Below are 23,748 nucleotides of genomic sequence, written 5' to 3'. Positions count from 1 at the left end.
TATGAAATGGGCTTTACTTCTCAACCAAAAATATCACAGTTTATCTGATTTAAAATCAATCCTTTATGATTATTTGGCGTGTGTGTCATGGTCAGTCCCCAAGAACACTTTCAAGAGCTTCACTTTCAGTTCCTCCCCAACAGATAGGTTTCCATATTACCAGCTGTTAATTATTCATCTGTGCTCGCTTGGCGTCTCGCTTGGAAAATAAAGGAAATCCTTTGAACCAATGATACAGAATAGCGCCACGGCCTCCGTCCTGAACCCTGATGCATTGTCCATTTGTCTCCTACTGCTGCTATAAGTGAAATTGGAGCCGCGGTGGAGATTATTTCATGATGTGTAAAACTTGTCTCTCACACAGCGAAGGGCCCATAAACAGCCGGCTCAGTGGTGTGTGTGCAATGCTGGGAGAGCGAGCTACAGTCCCTTTTGTATTGTGCAAAATGATATCTCTGCAGTGTAACCGTCTCTATTACAGGGGGAAGAGATTGTCTTACCCTTTGGATTTGCTTCACAGAACATGACAAATGAGCTGGAGCTGCTTGCTATGGACATATAGTGCCTATGCCTGTCTACAACACTGCAAAAAAAGAAAAGTTGGGTGAACTCAAAATTTCAAGGCAACAAACTTCGATAAAATTTTAAGTTGGACAATTAAATGAAATATTTTAAGTTTTGTTTTTGAGTTTGCTCAACTCCGAATTTCTCTGGCACGATAGTAACGCCGCTATGAATGTTAGCTAATGTTGTGACCACAATTTTGAGTTAGCATTGATACGCTAATGGCTACTCTTGTAGCTGTAACAAGCAGCGCCGCTAGCATCAGTTAGCCGCTAGCATCAGTTAGCCGCTATGTTTCGCTAATGACCAAATTTCACAAGAAATAAGAGTTAGCAGAACTATTGTCCCTTGTTGTGAACCCCAACTTAAAGATATAAGTAACAACAACTCACCAACTTGTTTTTGAGCAGACAACTGGCTTCCTTTGTTGTGCTAACTTACATTATTGCCCTAAATGTCAATAATTTATATTTCTAAGTTTTACCAAATTAAATCACTGTTTTAGGCCAAAAATTACAAGTTGGCTTTTTTGCAGTGAAGAGGAGGAAGGACAGAGGTAAGCTATAAGACAAGAACTCTAATTAATTTACTTATAAAGTGAATTTAACTGACAATTAAAGCTTCTGTCATGCGATAATAAAAAATAAATAAAACCCAAGGACCCCTGAGAGGTTTCTAGTTCTGTTCTGGATTTGTTTATTCAGCATTTAAATTCCATAATTCAAAATAAAACACATTAAAACAACAAATCAGCTACATACTATAATAGTTGTTTATTTTAATGCATCCATTTAACAAATCTTCACAACATATACAGTAGATATGTCCTTAACAAAGTCAACAGGTGCTCATGTCAGTTATTTCTTTTATTTTTGCATTTAGTCCAAGCCCTTTGAAAAGTTGTACATGTGTCCTGGTGAAGTGGACAATTTAAAAAATCAGGAAGCACTCTGGATTGTTGCAGAAAGTGACATAAACTCTGTCATGGAAGGATGTGGGACAAGCACAGAGATGGGTGAAGAAAAAGAAAATTATTAAATAAATGTATTAAATTAACAAGGTTTGTATTTTGGGCATCTTATAAGAGCACACAGCAGCTCCAGGACTTGTTGAATATTCTTTTACACAATGCATTGCACCAGCAGTAAAACAGTGAAAGTTGAAGTAATACAATTATGCAAAATCAATTTCTACATAAAAATCAGAGCACAAGAATTTGTCAAGCCGTGGTTGGCAAACAGTTTCCATTACATATTTTTATGCAGGTCATTATGCAACAGAAATGCCTTCAAATGATTTTTGTACAGTTTATACTTTCAAGTTAATTATATAATTCAATGCTTCCACCACACCGGAGGAAATGTTATGAATAAAAAGTCTCCATATAAAAATAGGAACATTTTTCACACATTGTACACACAATGTTTTTTGTTTAATTATTAACGAAAAAAAACAAACACACTTCCATATTTATTTACCTGCCAGTGTAAACGCAGACACATCAATCTCGTGCCCTGGGCGGCTGGTAATACTGCTGTGTGGGTCGTGTGCGGCGAGGCTGTCCGTCTCCGCCGCGGCGAAACTCTAGTGAACTGTCGTAGTACCCATCATCTTCCTCCTGCCATTGGACATTTGATATGGTTGTGATGTTACTGTAGGTGATCAGATTAAGATGTCATTCATATTTGATCTTTACTCAGCCCACATTGAGTACAGTTTAATTTGTTGCTTTGACTTCGTGTTACCACATTCTGATCTTAACCTCCTGGGACCCTGCGACATTTCATTTTAGGTTTTCTGGACCTTAATACTTAATTCTGCTTAACTATGACCTGTTGTCCTTAGTATTTCACACTCAATACATCAATCAGTGTAAAAATCAGCAGCTTTACCACCCAAAAAAGTGGACCAGGTACAAAAGCTGATCAGATTTTATGGTTAAAACTTGTTTATTTGTGCTTAATAATGTTTGTAGTTTGATATTCTGTGCAAGTTTGACTATTTTTAGCAATAGCAACAAGCTACGACTGCTAATCAGGAAGTTCTCATTTGAGAACGAATAGACTTTTACTACCGTTCTTTAAGTAAGAGGGTGTAAATGTAAGGAAATAAACAGTTTTATACACTGGCGAATTAACTGTGTTATACAGTAAAATTAACCCTTGTTTTTTTTTTTTTTTTTCAAAAACTACTTCCTGCTCAAAGACAATGCTTAGTTTTTGTACTGATCCAAAATATCTAGGAGAAACTAACAACACATGCCAAACAAAAGCTTGGGTCTCAGGAGGTTAAAGATGATGAATGACAGTTTTCTTCCTCCTTACCAAAGCATCAGGAGAAACAGGTTTGATGTTATGCAGCAGGACCTCTTCGCAGTTTCCATAGTCACTAAAAACAACCACAGCCGTGGAGCCTGATGGATGCACAGCATCTATTCTGGCATGGTAGAACTTCACAAAGCCACAAACCACCACAGACAGAAACAAAGAGAAATGGAATTAATGAAAAAGCAATCAAGACCAATTAATGTCAATTAATTACGACATGACAAACAAATCTATAATGCCATCACCGCTGAATGAGAGAAAATAAGTCTGCATCACATTTTTTGGAAAACTGTTAACTGTTAAACCCACCTCTTCTCGTTGGCTTTTAACACCACGTAGAGTGTTGATTTTATGTTGATTTTATGATTTTTTGTTTTTATTGTATTCATGCATATTATATTTTGTGCTGGCAGTACATTTTACATTATTTTGTTTATTTTTATCCCATTTTTTAATTTATTTTATCTTATTGCATCTTACTGTTCTATTGTTTACTACATCTCTGTGTTGTGTTATGTATTTATTGTTTGTGCAGCACTTTGGAAACCTTGTGTTTGCTAAAATTGTGCTCTATAAATAAAGTGGATTGGAACTGTCAGCTCTCAGACAAACAATATCACAAATCAGTTAATTGTCACAGATTTAGTTGTTAATTGTGATGATTCACACTTGGGTCTCAGTTTTCCCATTTGTTAACAGTTTGTTACATTATGAGCTCATATATGTATAATTGGGTTTCAGTTTTCATTTCAATGTACATTGTCTAACTAAACATACAATATGTTGAATGCAAATATGTTTCAACAATTATCAGCTATTTCCAATATAAGTAGGGCTGCATCATTTGGGAGAAATATCTAATTATAAATATCTAATATCTAAATATCTAATTGCTATTCCTTTAACTGATATTGTAAAGGAATATGTTCCACAATATTCGAGGGATGAGTCATGTTTGTATTAGGGCTGAGCGATATGGCCCTAAAAGAATATCATGATATTTCAGGCTATTTTTGCGATAACGATATTCTTGACGATATTAAGAAATACTTAAAGATACAGAAAATATGATTTTTTTTTGGTCTGTATAAATAAATAAAAATCTAAAATGTAGTGTGAAGTGCAAATCTCAACAGTTGCCAAATACAAAAAAAATTACTCTTGACTCTTGAGTATGAGCAAATAATAAAAAATAACCATTTAGGGGTTTCGGGGGCATATTTTAATGACATTTTGTAAAGGAGAATAAAGGTTCTTGTATGTTTTATTTAAGGCATCTTATTTTGACAGTCTTCTTGTAAGTTCTATGGTGGATTCTCTTAACACACTGTGCTCTTATTTTGAAAGCTGCATTTGTTTAGCGACAGGGAGTAAATAGCTTTTTGTGATTAAAACAACTTTAACCACTACATCAAGAAGTATGAACGTTGCCAATATCATGATATGCATTTTTTTTAACCATTAAAACAAACGATATTATCGTGAACGATATGATATGGCACACTAGTTTCTATTATAATTCTCTTCATAAACAAAAAACATTAAAATGATCATGAGGTAATGCTATAGCCCATATTGTGATTTTGATCAAATTTCAATGAATTGCAGTCCTAACTCCAGGAAAGACATACCTTGCCATCTTCCCAGTACAGCGCCAGGCACGGGTCTCCAGGTTTCCATGCATGTTCCACAAAATGACTCTTCTCTGGTCCTCGGGGTCCTGGACCGGGACCTTTGCCTTGTCCTGGCCTTCTCTTAGGTCCTGGGTTATTAGAAGTGATTTTCTTAGGGGGCGGCTCCCTGTTCGGGGGGCACGATGAGTTCGGTGGCTTTATCGGCCCTGTTCTTTTGTGTTCCATATCTCCATTTTGGAAACGCGAAGGATCCCCCGTAGTGATTTGAAAGTCCCGTGATAGCCCGACTTCCTGGGACGTCCCTGAGCTTCCTCCCCTCGAGTTGAAGTTTGGCACGCCGTCCTTTTGTCGGTCGAGGTGTTCTGAGTTTGGCCGATCCGTCTTCCCCTTCCTCCTGCCGTTGTTGGGCTCTTCACTTCTGTCCGTGCGTTTACTATTTCCTCTTCCGTTGGGCTCACCGCCTGCAGAATCAGTCACTTTAGACGGGGGGATGTTGTCTCGTAGCCTCCTGTTAGCCGCGTTCCCACCATCTCCATTCCTGGATCGCTGGTGGTAAGATCCAGTAAACTCCATCTGCTGCTGAGGTTCTTTTGAATGTGTAAAGGTCGATGGAAAGGTTTGAGGAAAGATCTGCTCATCCCTCATCTCTCTCCTGTCACTGTGCGATCTGTCTGATGTGCCTCGTGACCATCTCTCCTGGCCCTTCCACTGCTGGGCTGGAGCTGATGTCTGGGACGTTGTACAGTTAGAAAGAGGCTCCTGGCCCGGTTTGGGAAAGTCAAAGTCCCTGTGAAAGCGAGGTGGTCTGTCATTCCTTTGTTGCCGATGGTCATTATGCGAGGAGAACTTTGTCTGGGGTGTGTCTTTGGAGTAATAGTCTGAGTTGGAGAAGTTTCCTTTACTCTCATGGTGTCTCTGAGGGGCCTGGCCTTTTGGCTCTGATGGAAAAAAACAAGGAATGTAATCAAAAACTATTGCAGAACAGCAGTGGGATAATAGAAGAATAATACAAGATTGACAAGACCTTGTTACTATGAGCCAAACACCATTAATCAATGATTAAAGATCACTAAAACACTAAAAACAAAGTATATTAACGGCCAAAATATCATCACCAAACAATATCATTCTTGGTCAAACACAATCAAACATTAAAATTAAGGATCGACCGATTATGGGCCTGACAACTATTGGCTGCAATATTTGACCTATTTTATCAGGAATCTCAGAGAAAATAAATTAAAAAATCTGATAATCATAAAAATGCTAATTAAAAGTATCATGAGTAATAGCCTATCAACACTAAGAAGACTAATGCCTGTGATGGTCCAAGCTGTTCTGGTGAGTTTTTTTGGCAGCATTCAGTTAAATATATGCTGAAAGACATTAAAACAAGGTTTTGGGTTGACACCCCAAGATTTTCACACTTACCACAAATGTACACTACCAGTCAAAAGTTTTAGAACACCCCAATTTTTCCATTTTTTTAATTGAAATTCAGGCAGTTCTAGTCAAATAAACAGCTTGAAAGGGTACAAAGGTAAGTGGTGAATTGCCAGAGGTAAATAAAAAAAGGTAAGCTTAACCAAAACTGAAAAATAATGTACATTTCAGAAATACAAGAAGGCCTTTTTCAGGGAACAAGAAATTACTTAACAACTTAACTCTATGGAGTCTTGGGCTATTTTGTCCATTTTTAAATTCTTTTCATGTCTTTGTCAGTCATTTTGTGTCTTTTTTAGTCATTTTGTGTCTTTTGGTGTCTTATTTGGTCATTTTGTGTCTTTTTTTGGTCATTTTGTGTCTTTTTTTAGTCCTTTAGTCCAACATAAAATGTGATTTTGAATCTTTTTTTTACTTTCAAAACACTATCATGCTCAATAAAGAATTTTAAATGTTGCAAATGTGCATTAATTTTAGAGTACACTGAGACATTAAACTGCATCATTTTCAATTAAATTCTGGAAAAGTTGGTGTGTTCTAAAACTTTTGACCAGTAGTGTATATGTGTTTCAAATATCAGTTGTCTATATTTTGTTAAAGAATAGAAGTTTGTTTAAGCCCACTTTGAACGACAGCTCAGTATTTCATTGGTCTTCCACAGCAGCACTGATTTCAGGCATTTAGAGAACACGACTTAATTCCCTTCAGCTCACGATAGCCATCTGTTGAATCCAGTCGTGACTGTCCATGTTGGCAAACTGTTAACCTATTTAAGCCCAAAGACTATATTTAGAATGATAAGGAAAAATCACACAACAGTCGTCCTGTTAAATCTTAGGTTTTAAAGTTTTACTTTGGGCAACTATCCAACAGTACATGAGAAATGAAGGAAAACGCTATCATTAGACCACTCTTTTTCTTAAATTTTTGTTCATTTTAATGCCAGGGAAAACTAAAGGTACATTAGTTTGGATAAATATAATGATAACAACAAAAAAAGGGTCATAAGAGTTTAATTTAAGAGCTGATATCTACATATTTTCTATGGTTTTCTTGTTAGTGATTTTTGTTATTATCAAGAAAACCATGAAAAAATTGTCCAAACAAAGGTACCTTTAGTTGAACCAGGCATTAAAATGATTTTAAAAAAAATGAAGAAAACATGGGTGCTCTAATACTTTTTTCCATGACTCTATGTTTGGTATTTTACACTTGGCTGTGCTCCTTGTAGTTCCTGAGATACAGTTTCTCATCATGCTATACTTTGAATTAAATACTTAAAAAGATGAAATGTATTATAAGAGCACTTCAGCCAAATGATTAAACCAATTTAGAAATGTGTGCCTTGGTAAGCCCAGAGAGTTCTTCTAAAGGATGTGCAAAATTCCAGTTGCAGGCACAATGGGTTAATTTATACATTTTTACCAAAGAACTGGGTGGACAAATTTTACAAACATCCCCTTAATTGTGTTTTGAAGGGTAAAATGTTCAAGCATGATGTTTATGAACCAAGAGTCTGGATTATATATTTATTGGTACTTCTATTTTACCCACCATCAATGGAGAAAACTCCCATTTTGGACTCAAGGAAATCAAAAAGGGTGCTCGGACCAGATGGCCTTCCTCCTGCTCCCTCCTGCTCATCTTCATTTCTGGAGCGGCCTCTTCCTCTTCCTCTGGCTGAAAACAACCACAAAAAAAAAAAAAAGATTAGAGTTGCATCTATGACATTGAATGTTTGAATGTGTGCATCTATCCTCGAGTGTCTGAACCCAACTGTAGAAACAGTAGAGGAACACAAATACACTTCCTTAAAGACTACATGTGGTTGGAAAGGTTAATGTTGTGTATCTGACTGGGAGATGGATGTATGCAGCAACAATAATAATAATAACAGCCCCCGCTCACAGTTGTTGGACCACATGATGGGGGAAAGGCAGTGGGTAGTTCAGTGTGACGGAATAAGTTACAAGTTGCTGTAAGTTGATTTTCAGTACTGAAACAAATACAAAACAATGACTGCAGGTAAAGTAGAATATCCATCTGAAACCTTGGTGTGAAATATATTTTTACCCTGTATATGCGTGCACATACAGTCATGGAAAAAAATATTAGACCACCCTTTTTCTTCATGTTTTGTTCATTTTAATGCCAGGTACAGTTGTTTGGATAAATATAATGATAACAACAAAAAAAGCTCATAAGAGTTTAATTTAAGAGCGGATATCTAGACATTTTCTATGGTTTTCTTGTTAGTGATTTTTGTTATTATCAAGAAAACCATGAAAAAATTGTCCAAACAAATGTACCTTTAGTTGAACCAGGCATTAAAATGATCAAAAAAACTGAAGAAAACAAGGGTGCTCCAATACTTGTGGGTAGTTCAGTGTGACGGAATAAGTTTCAAGTTGCTGCAAGTTGATTTTCAGTACTGAAACAAATAGAAAACAATGACTGCAGGTAGAGTAGAACATCCATCTGAAACCTTGGTGTGTGTGGTGTGTTTGGGAAAACAGTCAGCAGTAAAGTGTGAATGCTATTTGTGGTAAATGGAGCTAAACAAGCAAAGCCACCTATGTGGACCTTTAACGAGGCTATAGGTCAGGGGTGTCAAACTCTGGCCCGCGGGCTAATTTTGGCCTGCGGTGTAATTTTATTTGGCCCGCAAGGCAATACCAAATTATTATAGGTCAAGGTCAAGGTCATGTTTATTTATAGAGCACTTTATATACAACCAAGGTTGACCAAAGTGCTTTACATAACTGAATCACAACAAAAAATCCAATGCAATACAAGATACATAATTGAATAACAATAAACTCACAAAATAAAAATAAAAAGACAATTTAATCTAATAATATATTACATGAGATGTGCAATACAACACACAGAAACAACTTTCTTCTCACGCAGGTTCAAAGGCCTGGGAGAAAAAATGCGTCTTGAGAGAAGATTTAAAATTGTCCAGTGTCTTTGACGACCGGATACGCAGCGGTAAACTGTTCCACAGCTTCGGGGAGACACTGTAAAAGAGCGATCGCCTTTAGTTTTTAGCATTTAGGCACATCCAGGTAGGACTCATTTGCAGACCTCAGAGCTCTGGTCGGTCTGTGAACCTGTATCAGTTCGGTCAAATAAGCTGGAGCCAATCCGTTTAAAATTTTAAAAACAAACATCAGGATTTTAAAATCTATTCTGAAACGGACAGGAAGCCAGTGAAGAGAGGCCAGAACTGGGGTTATGTGTTCCCGTTTCTTTGTGCCTGTTAAAAGATGCGCTGCAGCATTTTGTACGAGTTGCAGGCATCGCAATGAGCGCTGGTCTAGACCGACATACAGCGAGTTGCAAAAATCCAGCTTTGTAGAGATAAAAGCATGAATAACCTTCTCCAGGTCACTAGGAGAGAGGTACGGTTTTACCTTGGCCAGAAGTCGCAGCTGGAAAAAGGCACTTTTGACCTTTGAATTATATTATTATTGTACTATAAAAGCTGACCCACCGGTATTATACGGCGCATTTACCGCTTATACTAGATTTATTATTGTTATTTTATTTTTAAATGTATTAACCTGTTGAAAAAGTTTATTTTGATATTTAAATCAGAAGGATGCAAATAGAAAAGAGGCATACGATTTTAATTTAATTTTTATTTAATAAATTAATGACATTGATGTGTTTTTTATTTGAAATTTTATTTTGCATGTCTGCACTATTTAGTTATATATTGTATGTTTATAAGTGTTGCTGGTTCCATATTTAATGTTAAAGCAAAACATGTTTGGTATACACTACCAGTCAAAAGTTTTAGAACACACCAACTTTTCCAGTTTTTTATTGAAATTCAAGCAGTTCAAGTCAAATGAACAGCTTGAAAGGGTACAAAGGTAAGTGGTGAACTGCCAGAGGTAAATAAAAAAAGGTAAGCTTAACCAAAACTGGAAAATAATGTACATTTCAGAATTATACAAGTAGGCCTTTTTCAGGGAACAAGAAATGGGTTAACAACTTAACTCTATGGAGTCTTGTCCATTTTTGAATTCTTTTCATGTCTTTGTAAGTCATTTTGTGTCTTTTTTTAGTCATTTTGTGTCTTTTTTTAGTCCTTTAGTCCAACATAAAATGTGATTTTGAATCATTTTTTTACTTTCAAAACACTATCATGCTCAATAACGAATTTTAAATGTTGCAAATGTTCATTCATTTCAGAGTACACTGAGACATTAAACTGCATCATTTTCAATTAAATTCTGGAAAAGTTGGTGTGTTCTAAAACTTTTGACCAGTAGTGTATATTAACCCTATAAAGCCTGAACCGTGAAATAATTGCCAGAAAATTCTAAATTTTCAAAACTGGAGTGTTTGTTGAACCGGCTAAAAAAATGTTTAATTCAATATCAATTTTCATATATGAATTTAATTTGGATCATATTTGATACATCAGGTCTTTTTGTGCAATTTGTTGCTCACAATTTGCTTTTCTTGAACTCACATAATCACATAAAACCTAATATTTTTAACCAAATAAAACTTTGACTTTCCTTTTAACATTTTCCTCAAACATACAAAATATTTTTTTCCATATAAAACAACATCATACATCTGCTGATATGAAGTTTTCACGCAGCAATGACAGATCCACCAGTGGAACCAGCAAATCATTTTTGTTACATCTGGTATTTTTGTGAAATTTGTTGCTCAGTTTTTTTAATCATCAATTCATGTATTCATCAGGTTTTTCAGGAAAAGAAAATATCACACTGATGATGTAGAGGTCTCAAAAACTTATGTATCAAATATGATACACTTGGCTTTATAGGGTTAAAAGGTTTATTTGTTCAATGTTGGCCTGCGATTTTATTCAAGTTTTACATTTTGACCCATTGTGTATTTGAGTTTGACTCCCCTGCTGTAGGTGGTTCTCACTGCATTTAAAGGACCTCCACTTCACTCCCCCATCCTCAAGTTTTACACAAACAGTGTCATGTCATGGAACATATTCTCAAGCTGAAGCGGCAGCATGTGTGTGTGTGTGTCTGTGTGTGTGTGTGTGTGTGTCTGAACCTCTTGGTTGGGGCTTGATAGATTCAGCTAGCACAGGGCCAGGTCTGCTAGCAGACGATCCAGTCAGGAGGCTGTTTAGTGCCACTTCAAGGTTGTTGTTGTTATCCATTAGGGCCTGCCGAGCAGCCTCCCTGTTAAAGCCCATTTCCATGATGTCTCTCAGAGCACGTTCATCCACCTACACAAAGGTGGAAAGGGTAACAAAATAAGAGAAAGAACCAGAAGAAAAACGGTAGTATGGAGAAGGTGCAGCATGTAGAGATGGCAGGGGGAAGATATGCGGTTGGATAATGTAACATTAGACACAGATGTGAGGTTTGTTGTGACAGAAATAAATGGATTGAAAGGACCGTGGAGAAAGAAAGAAAATGATCCACAGCGAACGGCCCTTTTTTAAATATGCCAGACATGACTTTTTTTTGTTTTAGTTTGGATTAGTGTGCATTCAAGTTACAAAACATCATTAACACACTCCCAAGCCAAACACTATAATATCCTGTTCCATCCTATTTATGTGTTCAGCACAGAGCTGGCTGACTTCTACCTCCAAACTGGCAGGTCACAACACAGAGCTAGACAAATGGACTGCCACTTGATTGGAAAATGTGGCCAAGCCTCCAATTCATTTAGATTTATACAATATCATAATCAATGCCTCACCCAGTCTATGAGCCATGAAATAGGACTTTAATCCAGACCAAAGAAACCAAAGAGGAACACAGGACAGGTTCCAGCCTTTAAATTGCTTTGTCACAATGAATGGAGGCTTTGGTAATTTGAGATAAAACCATCATTTAAAACATAAGTGGCTTTCATAACCAGCCTATATGAAACACTTCTTTTACAGGTTTGGACAAAGTTTGTCTTCTCACCAGCTCTCGATAGTTTCCATCTTGTCTGCTGTCGGTTCTTTCCACTCTGTCTTCTCGTCTCCTCTGCTGATATGAGTCTCTGCTCCGTGAGGAGGAAGCTCCACTGGATAGATTACTGCCGGCATTTCCTCCACCACCAAATGTGCGTGGAGCCTAACAAGTAAAAGAACATGAAGATCAATACGGCTGCAGGGCCGGGGAAAAAAACAATGAAGTTAACCCGAGAAACAAAACTTTGGAGTTGACAATGTAATTAGGATTTACTCAGATGTCAAAAGCAATCACAGCTAAGATGAATGTCAATAAGGGGCATGTATTTTCAAATGGAGGCCAAATTAAATAGTTTGTGCAAAAATTACAACCAATAAGAGAAACTAAATCAGTTACCAAGGCAAAAGGAGTGGCCCTGGAATCAAATGTCCAACATTTAAGGTGGGAAGTTAAAGACTCAGGATCTTTTTTTTTACAATTTCAGAGACCGACATTAAAGTTTGCGTACCTCTTTGGTCTTGGCCACCTCAGCGATCGCAGCTGTTCGCTGCTTTTCAAACTCGTCGTTCTCATCAGGACTTTTGGCCGCAGTTTGAGTCTGGAGGGTCTTCCTCTGGTCCAGGTCTCTGCTGTCGACTTCATCCTTTCTTGCACACTTCTACAAAATAGCAAACAGAGAGAGTAAGAACATGTTCTCAAAGATCTTCCTCAATCCTGTCCTTAAGTTCCTTAAGTAAAGAACCACTCGACAACTTCCACATCTATTGGAGTTATATTACAACTATAATGAACGTTATGATTTTGTTATAGCAAAAAATTAGCCTGGCTAACACCAGACTAATCACACATGAGATCTAGTCTGGAAACCAGCCGTTCATTTCTCCGTAGAGGAGGTGTGGTTTACGATCCTCCAGAGCCGTTTATTGGGCGCTTAGAATGTCTATTAAAGCGTCTGTAGGTAGCTCTTAGCCAATCAGATCAGTTATACCAGATGACGTAGTAGAGCGACAGAGATGGATGTTTGTTGTGTGTGTGTGTGTCTGTGAGAGAGTGTTGCTGCTGCTTTGCTTCTCCAGTTCTCGATTTCTGCAAGATTATTTATTTTCACGCCTTATTCCCCCTCATGTCATTCAGCCACACACATCCACTGATTTTATGGGCAATAAACAAGCTGCTGCGGGTCTCTGGGGGCTCCGCTGTCCCCCGGCTCGTAGCCATATCACCGGCGTTACGCTAGCGGGGCTAATAGCTAATAGCCCCGCTACCGTAACGGTAGCATAACGCTACCGCTAATAGCCCCGCTACTGTAACGCCGGTGATCTGGCTACGAGCCGGGGGACAGCGGAGCCGCTGAGAGACCTTTCGCCTTTCAACTTTCGCTCTAAACTATTTAAAACACCATCTACAGCTAAAGAGAGTTTTGCGTCTGCAGCAGCCATGTTGGATCCGTAAGAAAACTACAAAACTACAAGCTTCCGTCTGCCGAGTAGTACATGTCATTGTCTTGCCGTCCCTCCCCGTTCTGTGATTGGTTCCCTAAAACAGGGCTAAGAAACCTCCCTGGTTGTCAGACTGCCTGGGGGTTCAAAATGAAATTCGAGCATGCAATGCAGTGTGGGTATACCCAGGCTAGCAAAACATGGCATCCCAAATCCCAAAGCTGCTTTGAAACTCACATATGACCTGTATCATATTATCAACAGTGACTTGGGAGGAATGAGATGGAAACTCAACACTTGTTGGAGCCGTTTCTTTGCCTGTAGGAAATTATGATTCAGTCAGAGGAGTGAGCAACTGACTAGAGCAACGACCTTAGATTATGAGAAAGTTTTTCCATCTTTTTGTTGCATCTGCAATCCAGGCATTGGGAAAGCAAGGGGGCAGCTGATAAAGCACATTGTGTTACAGTGCAACAGTGAGAGAAACAAGGCGAAATGACACCAAGACCTGTGGATGAACATGTCAAATACATTAGGTGGCAGAGAAGTTACTTCACCCATATTATAACAAAAGAATTGGTGGCAAATTAGCTCTCAACACCAATGACTCTTGTGATACAATGTCCCTGTGATAATTCACAGGCCTCAGTGTGGACTTTGTATTAGTTAGAAAACAGTTTCCAAAGAAAAATGTCACTGTGCTCTGTCGATTAGCTGACTACAGCATTAGAACAGGGCAAAGTTATACTGGAGGGGAAGCTAAAGCCAAACCTATTTACATGTTTGGTATCATTAAGGTGTAGCGTTAATTGATGTAAATATGACTAAAAATGACATTCTTCTCTACTTATATGCCCTGAATTGTGTCTTCACTGGTAAAAATGTTCTCTGCTCAGAGCATAAGGCAGAAAATGTTTTTGTCTCATGAGATGTAAACTAAATTTAACTCTTCGTTGAAAATAAACTGAATACAGAGCCAAGGAAAATGCAAGTGCAGATTTAAAGAGAATCTGATTCAGAGTGCCAATTACCTTGGGATTGTATGTTATTTATATACTGCGACCCCAAACAGACACCCTGCAGTGACCCCGCATTAGAAATACATTTACACAGAAAACCTAGAGAATGTTAAATGATAATTCCCAAATGTTCCTCATCCAACTTTACAAAGCTTGAGCAAATCTGGAGTGAAGAGTGGGTGAAAATCCCAAAATCCAAGTGTCAAGCTGATACGGATGTATCCCACTCTGAAGCTGTGATCCTTGCCAAGGGAGTATTGACTCAGGCTCAGTAGTTTTAAAATGAAAAATGATGTGGTGATGTGCAAAACCACCAAATTTGAAGAATTTAAGGTGGTTCAATGGTTTCTGTTTGCACTGGGAATTCATGCATAGTTATTCTCAAGTGTATGTTTGGAGTATATTATTTATTTATTTCTGATGGTGCACTTTAAAAGGCCTTTTTCTCTCTTCTCACCTTTTCTTCCAATTACCATAGGATTCTTATTTCACTACTGCACAAATCCAATGCTAACACCAAATATATTTTTACAAAGGTTATTGCACTGTTGTGTAATACGTGTAGTAGTAGGATAACAAAGCAGAATTAAAATGAATTTGAAAGATTCATGAAGACTCTCACAATCAAATCAAAAAGATCAAAGAAAACATTGCCAAGAAAAGGGACTTCAAAACCCACTTCTGGAGCATCTGGCTCTTCAAAAACAATTGAGGGGTTATGGTTATTTTACCTTTGACTTCTATTAAGTCACTGCCGAAATCTCATTTCCATAAACTTGCATTTTTATTGATAATATTATCTTTTGTTAGTTTTTATATTTTATAATCATCTTTCTGGGTTCATTGTTTTCTTCTGGTACTTAAATCAAAGAAGCTAAGCACATTGTTACTTTATTTTAAAAAGTTTACCACCATAATAAATATTATCCTTACCTGACCAAATGGCACAAAGGGAGGAGGTCCACCTTCTGCTCCAATGTTACTCCTGCTGTGTTTGGCCAGACTCTGCAGGTTAAATAGCAAAAGGAGATCATTCTTAAATTACAATCCCAGCAAGAGTAGTGAGACTGATGCTACCGGTTAGCACAGATTTCAAATGATTACCAACATATATTTAGCAATTCGCTGAACTAAATTACAAACTGGACTCTTACCCTTTGTAGCTCCCATTTCTCCACCATGTGATCAACCACACCTCCAAGAACCGAGATTTTTGAGTCATCGAGCAGCAAAATCCCATTTTTAACCTGGACTATACCGAGGAGCTTTACCTTTGTTCCAGGCGGGGTATTAAGACTGAAAAACAAAAGGAAAAGAAAATAATATGCGTATAAAAGGATTCTTCCTATATAAACTGTTTAACCAGCTGTTAAATGTTATACACTTTCAATAGTTTAAGATATTATATCTGCATATACCAGGCCCCACACCCTATTGCCTTACCCATACCACTTTATAAATGACATGGAGCAGTGCCAGGGGATGGGTGGCGAGGCTAGGAGAGACTATTAATAATCCCAGCTGCTCACCCATCCTCATGGTAAATTAAAAGCCCCTCTATCTCATCAGACCTGATAAGGCCTCTGCCTCTCTCATTAAGAAAGCACAGGGACTTAGAGGGATTTCCAGCTACTGATGCCGGATGCCAAAGCAACAATTAGGGATTTCTCTCCAAACCTCTGGGATAGATGCTGTTCTCATGATAGCAGCCAATGCAGAAGTGAGGCCTCACATATACATTCACTAGTCACCATCTAATCAATGCTGCTACTTAATGCTTAATTGTCATCTTTCTATATCACTGTCTTGCACACTGAACAGTCCTGTAATCCATCTCATCCTTCTTCGCTACTCACTTATGGCCTCACGCACATGAAAGCGGACACTTTCATCAGAAACACTAACCACCGCTGTTGGCAGCCAGCGAGTGTGTGTGCCGCTCATAAAGAGGGGATTTGTTCTGTTCTCTCTCCTCTCTTCCCATCAGGAAGTCAAGGCCCACATTCTGGCCACTCCACCTGTACAGACTGGCTAGTCACCATGGCAGCAGTCACCAAGGCCACCGTTGTTGGGATAGAGATGTAATTAAGGCTGGGAATTGTTAGATAGCTGCCACCACGTGGAAAGTGCAGATAAAGGGGAAAACTGAAGCATGTGGTGAGGTGAAAGTGTTAACACGGAGGTGAAGGGTGTGGGCAGAATCTTACATACTTTAAATATTGAATTTAAATATGAGGTAATAAATATGTGCATCATTGCAGCTACTAAGAATACAGTTTTTAAGACAAATAATCTCTTTTCTTATCAGTAGCAAACAGTGATATTAGTTTCCCAGGCAATTATAGTATACCACATCACATTATTTCCAGTAAATCTAACATATTCTTGAATGGAAAAAGAAATATATGGGTACCTGAGCTTAGATAGGTGTTTAAACTCCAGTCCAACACAGGTGGTATGCCCATCTGTCATTTGTAGTCGCAGCATACGCGGAGCACCCTGGGACTCCTCATGATCTTTAGGAGCAGAGATGTTCCTCACCTTCTGCAGCTGAAGAACACATGGTCCTTCCAACTGGCCATGTGCAAGACACAACAAAAGAATTACTGATCAAAAGGCAGATAAGCATAATGTGGGGGAGGATTTCAACAGCAGAATACAAGCAAAAACTCTTGCTATTTGAGTATTTATCAGTGGTTACACTAGATTATTTCTAAGGGATAATAAAAAGTGTTTCCATTTAGCATACCTGTCTCAGCATAGGTTTATTTATTCCTACAAACTGCTCCTTGGCTTATCTTTAGACTCACAGTGATTGTTATATCTAAAACCATTTATCTGATTTATCTTCTCAAATAAGAATATTTATCTAATAAAGAAATGTTCAAGAGTAAATGCAATCTAAAAGCTTTTTCTTGTTAACAATATTTTTGGGAAAAAATGTCTTGACAGTTGCACAACTCCAGTTTCACAGGTGTAGAAGCAGCTCTTTGGTTTTATTTGTCAGTGTGCTGGGGCCATCTAGTGGTTTTCATGAGAACTTGAGCCTGCACTGACTTTCAGCTGCCATCGTGCATCATTTCCCATGCAGGTGCATTGTAATGGCTGCAGAAAAACTTTCTGTGCTGCTTACCTTATCAGTTCTTCCGCTATTGATATCAGATGGTAGGAATTTTCTTCCAACAGGCCTGAGGTCACTCTGCAAAGGAGATAATGCTTAATTAAAATAAAAACAATATATATACACTACCGGTCAAAAGTTTTAGAACACCCCAATTTTTCCAGTTTTTTATTGAAATTCAAGCAGTTCAAGTCAAATGAACAGCTTGAAAGGGTCCAAAGGTAAGTGGTGAACTGCCAGAGGTAAATAAAAAAAGGTAAGCTTAACCAAAACTGGAAAATAATGTACATTTCAGAATTATACAAGTAGGCCTTTTTCAGGGAACAAAAAATGGGTTAACAACTTAACTCTATGGAGTCTTGGGCTATTTTGTCCATTTTTGAATTCTTTTCATGTCTTTGTAAGTCATTTTGTGTCTTTTTTTGGTCATTTTGTGTCTTTTTTTAGTCCTTTAGTCCAACATAAAATGTGATTTTGAATCTTTTTTTTTACTTTCAAAACACTATCATGCTCAATAAAGAATTTTAAATGTTGCAAATGTGCATTAATTTCAGAGTACACTGAGACATTAAACTGCATCATTTTCAATTAAATTCTGGAAAAGGTCAAACTTTTGACCAGTAGTGTATATATACCAGTCATAATGAAAATAAATAATGCAAAACAGTTTGTATCAAATACATATATTATAGTGCAATATAGGGTGTCATTTTGATTTATATTGTTTGTTTATATTTTTGTTAATATTTAACAGAGTTACACATTTTCAAACAACCTCATAGAACTCAAAAGAAGAAAATGCAGGCACTCTGGTGGATTGACAAAAGTTAAAAAGCCTTTATTTTACATGGGTTGCATATAAAAAACACCAACGCTCATGTAAAATAAAGGGTTTTTAACTTTTGTCAATCCACCAGAGTGCCTGCATTTTCTTCTTTTGAGTTCACTGTTTACCCATTGCAAGAGCACCAGCAGCGCTCCTGTTATTCTGTTTTTGTTAACTTAACTTAACTTTAATTGTTGATTTCCTTGTAACCAACATGATGATTAACTTTTTGTTAAATTTTCTCTATACTGCAAACATCTGTCAGATTTCTGCTGGCTGCACCAAGGTACCAATCCAGACTGGGTCCTTCAGCCATCCTTTTTACAATCCTGTTTTACTGCAGCTGACAATATCTCTAAACGAAGGGCTTTTATTTCCCCAGTAAACCTGGGGGGAAAAAAACATAATTGCTTCTTTATATTGATGTATCAATAAATTTCTCTAAACACAATTACGATGCAATTATTTCAAAAGGTTGAACCAAGGCCTCTAACTGGTTCAAGGAAAGTTGGCCATCACTGTTCTGTAAGTAAAGCAGCATCTGCTCTCAATCAATCTAAAACTAGTTTAAAGATTTAACTGCCCACAGTTCTACATGTTGATTCAACCAGATATGCAGTAATAGTCAAAGTAAAGTCTTTTAGTAGCCAAAACTTAAAGGTCAAGGCTTCACCGTGTCACTGTCTATCTTACAGAACATAATTTACAGTTCTAAGGTTCTACTTGGCTTTTTACCACTTTTGTGTTTATTATTTTATCATTATTATTATTATTAACCCATAAGAACCCAGACCCAGTTATCCATAAAGGAAAGTTATGGGGGATATACCACAGACCAAGTGAACCACGCAGAACATATTTATGATGTGGGGTTTTCTTGGTCATTCTGTGTCTTTTTTTAGTCATTTTGTGGGGTTTTTTGTGTCTTTTTTAAGTAATTTAGTTTTTTTTCTGTCATTTCGTGTCTTTTTTGGTCATTTTGTGTCTTTTTTAAGTAATTTAGTGTTTTGTCAGTCATTTTGTGTCTTTTTTGGTCATTTTGTGTCCTTTTTTAAAAGTAATTTTGTGTCTTTTTTGGTCATTTTGTGTCTTTTTAAGTCATTTTGTGTCTTTTTAAGTCATTTTGTCTGTCTTTTTTGTGTCTTTTTTAAGTAATTTAGATTTTTTGGTCATTTTGATACTGCCTCCAGCGGCCCCCAGGTAATTTGAGTTTGAGACCCCTGTTCTAGAATATTTAAAGTGTTTGTTACATGGGTGTCACCGTGGGTTCTTATGGGTTAATGTTGTAGTTGTTAATATCATTATGATTATTAACGTTTATCATAATTGCTGTATCATATGTTGTCTCTCCATGCTATGAAAAATTAAATAGCCTTTTGGTTTCATGTTCATTTGTGATATCATGTTAGGAGGAAGGCAATGGACTGATCAAAGAGGACCAAGTTCACAGTTTGATGTAAATCTTTAGAGCTGTGGCTACTAAAGATGGAAAGAGCAGATGATGGATCTACCAATAGTGGGCCATACATAATTAGCAACATACTGTATAATGTGCCTTTCACACAATTCTAATTACACTTGCAAATAGGTTTGTCTGTTTTTTATTTTTTCTTGGGTTATCAAGTTTACTGATATACTGTATGTTTTATGTGGTAATTATGTTTGATGTTTGTTTATGTCTTGTTTAGTTTTGATGTGTTAAGGTTCTTGTTTATTATTGTGGTTTTATTCATTTATTTGGGTTGGTTTTGTGATTTGTTGCTGTGTTTTTTTTGTTTTGTTTTTGTTTTTCTCTCTGTGTTTGTCCATTGGTGATTTGTGTTGTGTTTAGTCTAAATTCATTTAAAAAAATAAAATAAAAAATGAAAAAAAAATAGGTTTGTCTGTTTCATTAGCATGTATGGTGGCTGTGTATGTCAGTATATTGCTGAAAAACAGAGTCAAAGCTGTTGAATCTGCTTTCTACTAAACAAATACAGCATTGAAGGTGGTTAAATTTGGGAAAATCAATCATTTGAGCTTGCAAGAATAAACTTACATCAAGTGCAATACGAATAATGTCATTGTGTGTTATTTTCTCAGCAGATCCTTTCAGCTCCGCTATGCCTTCATCACTGAGGTACCTGTATGATGGCAGACAAGGTGGAGAGGAAAGATGGTAAGGTGGGCAGAGGTTTCAAGTAACAGGTGCACATGCCATATCATAATAATTCAAAAACTTTAAAAAAGCATCTGACACTACCCACGACATATACTGATACTGGTCATGTTAGAGGATTCTTCATATGATACAATTATTGTCAGTTAGCTTTCATTTTGCATTCAAGGTAGTTGCATTTAGGATCTGTACACACACTTTGAACTCACTGTTATGACAAGTTAACGACAAAAAACAAGACGATTTGATATTAAGTGTGCTTCACCACGTGGTCAGATTAAGTGGCTACTCCTTTGTTTTCAAGTGGGAGTTAAATCCTTATCATTTTAGGTCAGATTACATAATTTGTCAAATAGGACAACCTCAGAAGCACCGTTTAATATTTAGACTTTGAAGCTGCATCTGTATAACATGAATATAGTAACTGGGATTCATTGTTTGTAGTCTCTAGTGGGAAAAATACTGAGACACTCAAGGGACCATCCCATTAACAAAAATGTAGCAGGGCTAATGTTTATAGTGGCTGGTTTAAATAAAAATTAAAAATGGATTATGGTGATCTGCTTTTCATGAATGCAACAACTCAGAGCCTTAAGAAGCTGGACTGAAATGCCATCTTTGTATGTTCGCAGGCTCTCATTGGTTAGTTTTTTATCTATAAATGTATTCTTGGGCTGCTTCCCTCTTACCTGTGTGCATACATGTGTCGAAAACAAATCTAAACATGGTCTACACTCACAAAAAATTGTCCAGATGCTGGAGCCAAGAGAGAGAACTGAGTTAGGTAAGAAAGCTTTTAGTTACGCTGCCGCTTTATCATGGAACCATCCACAAAATTAATTGAAATTATCTGAGTTGATCACAATCGATGAATTTAAATAAAGGATAAATAAATCATTTCTCTTGGTCAGTGTGACTGCTCCATGTAAGTCTCTACTGAGGCTCCTTCACTGTTGTTGTGATGGCTATTTACTTGTATTTAGTTGTTTATGTTAACTATGTTTAAATGTTGTAACATGTCACTTTTTATGCTGCTTTCTTGGCAGCATAACAAAAAATTTTAATCTCAAGGAGATTACCTGATTAAATAAAAAATAAAGGATATATATATTAAATAAGAAGGTGGGTTAATGTTTAACACTAACCTTATTGTACAGTAATACAGCTGCTATGAAGTTCTGACTTTTATAAGAGCTGCAAGTTTTTGAATTTAGCTGAGGTTGGAGCTTTTTGACCACCCCTGCATGTAACATTGTTGCTGCTTGTAGATTAACCATAACTGTGACGTCAACAGTGTGTGTATTAATAATGACATGCTAAGCGGTTATAGCTCTAACAGCTAGCTAGCTAGCTAGCTAGCTAGCTAACATTAAGCATTTGGCTAGCTGTTGAATAAATAGCCTTAGATTAGCTTGAGGCTAGCCAATAACGTCCCCACAATCCTCCCAACATAAAGAGGTCGTGTTTACTTTAGCTCTCGCTGAACTCTTCATGCAAATTCACAGCAAATAATCAGTGTTGTAAACCAATCTGGCACCTCAGTGTGTTAGCTAGCTAGCTCACTGACGTTAGCTAGCATGTTAGCATGCTACCTACCAGCCCTCTTTGCTCAGGGAATCCGTCAAGTCGGTCATTTTCGTCCAAACTGTAGATGTTTAAATAACGACATTAATAAGTTTACAGTGAGCAAACTTGAATCACGACTATCTAATTCGGTAAAACATATTCTCATATCCTAACAATGATACAGCTCGCTAATGCCTACGTCACCTTGCGTCACCTTGCGTCACCATGCGTCACCCATAGAGACGCGTTCTACGAGGATGGGGTGCCGCGAGGGTCAAAATACATTTTGTACTTTTTAAAGAATATTTTCGTATGGGTAATTTATATTATATAGCCTAGAGCAGTAGTTCTCAACCTTTTTGAGTCGCGACCCCCAATTTAACATGCATGTTGTCCGCGACCCCCGCTCACTGAACACAATCTCACACACACAGTTCAGATCATACAAAAAAGAAACAAAATGACCAAAAAAGACACAAATTGACCACAAAACGACCAAAAAAGCCACAAAATGACCAAAAGAGACACAAAACGACCAAAAAACCACAAAATGACCAAAAGAGACACAAAACGACCAAAAAAGCTACAAAATGACCAAAAGAGACACAAAATGACCAGAAAAGACACAAAATGACACAAAAAAGACACAAAATTACCAAAAAAGGAAACAAAATTACCAAAAAAAGACACAAATTGACCACAAAATTATCAAAAAAACACACAAAATGACAAAAAAAAGAAAAGAAATTAAGTTACCAAAAAGACTAAAACACATTAACACATGAACACTTTAACACAGTGGAGACAGAGCTGACTTCCAAAATGATTTGGAGACCCCCAGAAATCATCTCGCGACCCCAATTGGGGTCCCGACCCCAAGGTTGAGAATAGCTGGCCTAGACCAGGGGTGTCTAACTCAAATACACAGTGGGCCAAAATTTTAAACTTGGACAAAGTCTCGGGCCAACATTAATATTTATTGAAAAAATTGAACTAAACAAGTTCAAACGAAATGGAACAAGCAAAGCTTGATATAACTTAATATTGCAAACATGCAAAATCGAATATCAAATAAAACAAACAAACACATCAATGGCATTCATTTCTTAAATAAAATTTAAATAAAAATCGTATGTCCCTTTATTTTATACGCGGCCTTCTTTAAATTTAACAGTAATCTTTTTCCACAGGCTAAAAATAAATGTGAGAATAAAATAACAATAATAAACCAAATGACTAATAATAATATCCTTTAATGAATGTGCCACCATTCAAGTCCATGCCTTGGACTAGCAAGAAAAAGTGCATCAAGACAACTTTAATTGTTGCTCAGTTTGCTCCACACTGATCAACTGTGCTCAAGCCAAAACACGAGCAGAGCATTCTGGGATTTGTAGTATTAATGGCGTTGTATAATAATAATAATAATAATTTGGTATTGCCTTTCTGGGCCAAATATAATTATACTGCGGGCCAAATTTGGCCCGTGGGCCAGAGTTTGACACCTCTGGCCTAGACGTTTAGTGGGAAAGGCTGTCTGGTATCCAGGGGTAGGAATTGGAATATTGGAATACTTTTCTAACTTATGGCGAATTCTGTGACATAGTGAACTATCATTACATCCAACTGCAGTTTCATGTTTATTATATATATATATATATATATATATATATATATATATATATATATATATATATGGCTCAATTGGAACAAGATAATCACAGTCC

At 37.1% G+C, this 23,748-nt stretch overlaps 1 protein-coding gene across 2 annotated transcripts; it reads right to left on the bottom strand.

Moving 5' to 3' along the window:
• Nucleotides 1-1,313: 1,313 nt before the first annotated feature.
• tdrd3 (tudor domain containing 3) lies at nucleotides 1,314-22,256 on the bottom strand. Of its 2 annotated transcripts, none has more exons than XM_059354815.1 (13): nucleotides 22,052-22,256; nucleotides 20,336-20,420; nucleotides 17,484-17,549; nucleotides 16,764-16,924; nucleotides 15,505-15,646; nucleotides 15,284-15,355; nucleotides 12,401-12,550; nucleotides 11,902-12,054; nucleotides 11,030-11,207; nucleotides 7,523-7,648; nucleotides 4,523-5,463; nucleotides 2,889-3,014; nucleotides 1,314-2,182 (listed from the first exon to the last, which is right to left on the bottom strand). In XM_059354815.1, exons 1-13 carry the CDS (start codon nucleotides 22,087-22,089, stop codon nucleotides 2,066-2,068), a joined length of 2,355 nt encoding a protein of 784 aa, XP_059210798.1. In that variant the 5' UTR covers nucleotides 22,090-22,256; the 3' UTR covers nucleotides 1,314-2,065. The 2 variants fall into 2 exon arrangements, with proteins under 2 accessions (XP_059210798.1, XP_059210806.1); XM_059354823.1 differs by having other exon boundaries at nucleotides 1,314-2,216; nucleotides 22,052-22,255.
• Between the last annotated feature and the right edge of the window lie 1,492 nt (nucleotides 22,257-23,748).

This window comes from Centropristis striata, chromosome 2 (genome assembly GCF_030273125.1).
Source record: "Centropristis striata isolate RG_2023a ecotype Rhode Island chromosome 2, C.striata_1.0, whole genome shotgun sequence".
Classification (NCBI taxonomy): domain Eukaryota; kingdom Metazoa; phylum Chordata; class Actinopteri; order Perciformes; family Serranidae; genus Centropristis; species Centropristis striata.
Note: the sequence above shows the minus strand (reverse complement) of the source record. Positions and strands in the feature narration are given on the sequence as shown.

What these genes read in the sequence shown, in the direction of transcription:
- tdrd3 (XM_059354815.1), bottom strand. Translation starts at nt 22,089, where the DNA reads ATGACCGACTTGACGGATTCCCTGAGCAAAGAGGGCTG. An exon ending in TTATTCGTATTGCACTTGAT is followed by an intron (nt 17,550 to 20,335) that starts GTAAGTTTATTC and finishes TCTCCTTTGCAG; the next exon opens with AGTGACCTCAGGCCTGTTGG. An exon ending in CCTTTGTGCCATTTGGTCAG is followed by an intron (nt 12,551 to 15,283) that starts GTAAGGATAATA and finishes GCTATTTTGTAG; the next exon opens with AAGTGTGCAAGAAAGGATGA.